This window comes from Mus caroli, chromosome 13 (genome assembly GCF_900094665.2).
Source record: "Mus caroli chromosome 13, CAROLI_EIJ_v1.1, whole genome shotgun sequence".
NCBI lineage: Eukaryota > Metazoa > Chordata > Mammalia > Rodentia > Muridae > Mus > Mus caroli.
Genome location: NC_034582.1, coordinates 75,913,563 through 75,917,436, shown reverse-complemented (window position 1 = coordinate 75,917,436; position 3,874 = coordinate 75,913,563). Strand labels below are relative to the sequence as shown.

The following is a 3,874-nucleotide window of genomic DNA, read 5'->3' as shown; positions in this document are numbered from 1 at the left end:
TCACATGATATGTACTCACTGATAAGTGGATATTAGCCCAGAAATTTAGAATACCCAAGATACAAGATACAAGTTGCAAAACACATGAAACTCAAGAAGAATGAAGACCAAAGTGTGGATACTTTGTCCTTTCTTAGAAAAGGGAACAAAACACCCATGGAAGGAGTTAGAGACAAAGTTTGGAGCTGAGATGAAAGATGGACCATCTAGAGGCTACTAACTTTCTACTGCTCTATTCAGAGGTGCCTGAGAAGGACAGAGAGGCAGAGCTATAAACAGCTTACTGGACAATTCGTCTTAAGGTGGAGGGTGAATTGGCTTGAAGTGTAAAGGCATACATACTCTTGAGCAATACTAGTGTTATAGCTTAATTACTAGGGATTTAGAAGAATAAAGACGACTAGAAATAAAGGTGTTTGAGAAAGAGGCATGGGAATCAGAGCTAAGATAGACCTTTTTTCAAGGGATTCTCAGCAATCAGGAAGCCAACCTGAGACTTCTTTTCTTATTAGCCAGATTCTCCTCTGCCACCTCACTGCTGTCATTAACAAGAGCATGCTGGGTGCTGTACATAATATATTAGCATAGGTTTCATTGTTCTCAGACGCATATACAAACTAATGTATCTCAGGCAACAAACAGTGGCCCATATCAAGCACTTCCCAGTCAATCATTTAGTGGTAGATCCATGTCAGCCACAGGAGTAGCATTTCATTCTTAAGGGAATTGATGTAGGTAATGGATTTGCTTTCCTAGTCCTTCTTGCCAGCACCAACACGAAAAGGCCTAATGTGTGCCTGTTTTAACCAGTTGGGGAACATGTATCATGTGGCCACATATTATGTGAAAGTCTGACAATAGGCACACAGAAAAAAATCACTTGCCTTACCATCTCACCCGAAGCAAATGCATTTGATGGCTAGTGAAATACTCAGGCAAGTTACTATCTTACACCTTGCCTTGTAGTGTTGGGATGTTGTCCCAAGGATATCCTATGTGCAGTGAGTGCTGTTATTGGTTTCTGTGTACTTGATACCTGGGATTAAAGCCCAGGAAGCAGGAAGTTGGAACGAGACTGGCTCTAGCCCCACAGTCTTTCTGATTCACCATCTGAATCAGCTTCCAGCCTTCATCCTTCTCACACAACCATTTTCTACCCTGACTGCATTTCTGGGAATAACTAGGCTGGCACAAGACAGACCTAGAACTTCACCTAACTCTTATCTGTTTGCTTCATCTTGTACCACATGGCCAGCAGACAAAAAACTGACACGTTGACCTTTGTGTGCCCCGTCCTGTGTACTTCAGAACCCTGTGGGTTCCTGCTGCTCCTTGAAATTTAGGATTTATTGGAGAAAATCCTGACAAGTCCAGTTGCTTTGAGAAATCTTTCCACTATTACCAGCCAGTACACACGTTCTCAATCAGTTTTCTACAGCCCTAACAGCAGCACCAAAGTGAATCTTATATCATGGGAGATACTTACCTCTTGGTGCAGTTCATTGCAGTTCTTTCCCTGTGAATTAGGTATCCAAATGCAAAAATGAAGTCAAACTGAGACCCTGTGGAGAGGATGCAGATCTATTTAAAAGAGTCCAGACTTCTTGGTCCATATAGCTTTGATTCACTGTCTTAAGCTATTTAGATACTACCTTTTATTATATATATACACATACATACACATATTTACACAGATATGTTTATGCTTTTTAAGTGTGCATAATAAAAGCATTAAAAAGATACCAAGCAGAACACAAAATATCCTCTATATTCTGTTTCCTCCATATAAAACATTTATTTCCAATTAATTAATTAATTAATTGTTTATTTTAGAAATCAGAGCCTTTCTGTATAGTTCAGGCTATCTTGGAGCTCACAGAAATCTTAATCTTCTGTCTTAGTTTCTCAAGTGCTTGGATTAAAAGCCATCTAGCTAGACATTTCTAAAGTATTTACCTTTTGTGCTTTGTATAAATTCCAAATGATTCCACCAAATACAGCATTTCTCCACTTTTATACCCATTCCTAGGATGCTCTTGATGATGTGTCTAGCCTCCTACCACTCACCTTGCCCTGATTTGCTCTGTCTGCACTTTATCACTTGTTATACTGTGACACTTTTGCATTCTTCAGAATTCTTTTATTCAGTGGACGGATTGTTTTGGAAAAAAATGTATTTTGTGACCATCACACCTGGCACTGTGTCTAGCAGGCAGGAACTATCAATGAATGAACTATGTATGTAGTAAAGAGATCACAATTGTTTTTGCTTTTTACCTAATAACCATGTGAGGAAACAATGCTCTTAAATAGACTTTGCAAATGTAGAGACCCCAAGCCTGTCTAGAGGCATGGAAAGTTGTAGAACTATGAAATAAAGAGTAGAAGGACTCATGGAAACTAATTTCATCACCAGTGCCAATGGCATGTACTTAAAAATTACTTATGCTCAATTCCAGATGACAGAGGAGGGGTCCACTGTTTCCTGTGTGGTTGAGCGAACCAGGGGAGCTCTGGGTTACGTTCATGTTTTCTACACCATCTCCCAGATCGAGTCAGAAGGCATCAATTACCTCGTTGATGATTTTGCCAATGCCAGTGGCACGATCACCTTCCTGCCTTGGCAGAGGTCTGAGGTAAACTCTGCTGCCTGCATTTTTGGATGCTTCTTGGAAAGAATTTCACTGTGTGTTTATTTATTCATTGATTATCAATTCCTTGGTATTTACATATTTTAAACTATGTGTGAAACTAGGTGTATACATTATTTTATAAGACAAAATAATTTTGCTTTTCTACATGAGGGAAATTAAGTTTTGAAAGTTAGTTTATAAATTCTTTAATGATGACTCAATAAAATTGATATAGCTTGAGGATATATCATCTCAGATTCCTATTATTAAATTATTTTTAAATATCTATTTTGAAACATATAGCCATGGTTGGCCCTGGACTTGTCATCCTCCTGCCTCAGTCTCTTGAGTACTAGTATTATAGATGTGTATTACCATTCCTATGTGTTTAAATTGATATCACAAAATACTTTACACAGGGAGAGTTTATAAACAGCAACATTTTGTTGTTTAGTTATAATCATGGGATTCCCAAGGGCAGGATGCTTGCAGATTCTATGTCTGCTGAGGCTCCTTTTCTGCACCAAATCTACAGTACCAATTGACTGTGTCATCTAGAAGAAGACATAAATGAGTTTCCCACAGCCTCTGTAATAAGGACACTGATCCCATTCAATAAGTATCCTTGAAGACCCAGTTTTCTTCTAAGGACTTCTCTCCTAATACAGTCACCTTGGCAGCAAGATATTAACATCTGAACTTTGGGGCTATCAGATGCAGCTCATTCAAGCAAACATTATTAAGGAATTAATATCCTCAGAACTCTTTTTATTTATATATGTGCCTACACAGGTATATATGTTTAAATGTGCAAGTTCATGTTGAAATAAGTGATGTTTGATGGCAATTTCAATCATACATTGTATAATTGTTTTTTTCCTTAAGTGACAATGACTACTGTGCTTTTGCACTGAACAGGTCCTGAATCTGTACGTTCTTGATGAGGACATGCCTGAGCTAAATGAATATTTTCGGGTGACGTTGGTGTCTGCAGTTCCAGGAGATGGAAAACTTGGTTCAACTCCCATCAGTGGTGCCAGCATAGATCCTGAAAAGGAAACCACAGACATCACTGTCAAAGCTAGTGACCATCCTTATGGTACACCTCTCTGCTGCGTGAAGTGTTCGCTCTTCACTTGCTGTTCTCATTTTCTTTTCTTTCTTTTTGTTTTGTTTGGGTTTGGATTGTCTTTCTTTCTTTCTTTCTTTCTTTCTTTCTTTCTTTCTTTCTTTCTTTCTTT

At 38.5% G+C, this 3,874-nt stretch overlaps 1 protein-coding gene across 1 annotated transcript in view; it reads left to right on the top strand.

Moving 5' to 3' along the window:
- Window positions 1-3,874, top strand: part of Adgrv1 (adhesion G protein-coupled receptor V1) — a 497,830-nt gene that overhangs the window by 75,567 nt on the left and 418,389 nt on the right. Inside the window, exons 22-23 of the mRNA XM_021180004.1 lie at window positions 2,460-2,636; window positions 3,552-3,732. Coding sequence (XP_021035663.1) covers window positions 2,460-2,636; window positions 3,552-3,732 — 358 coding nt within the window. The remainder of the gene's footprint in view (window positions 1-2,459; window positions 2,637-3,551; window positions 3,733-3,874) is intronic.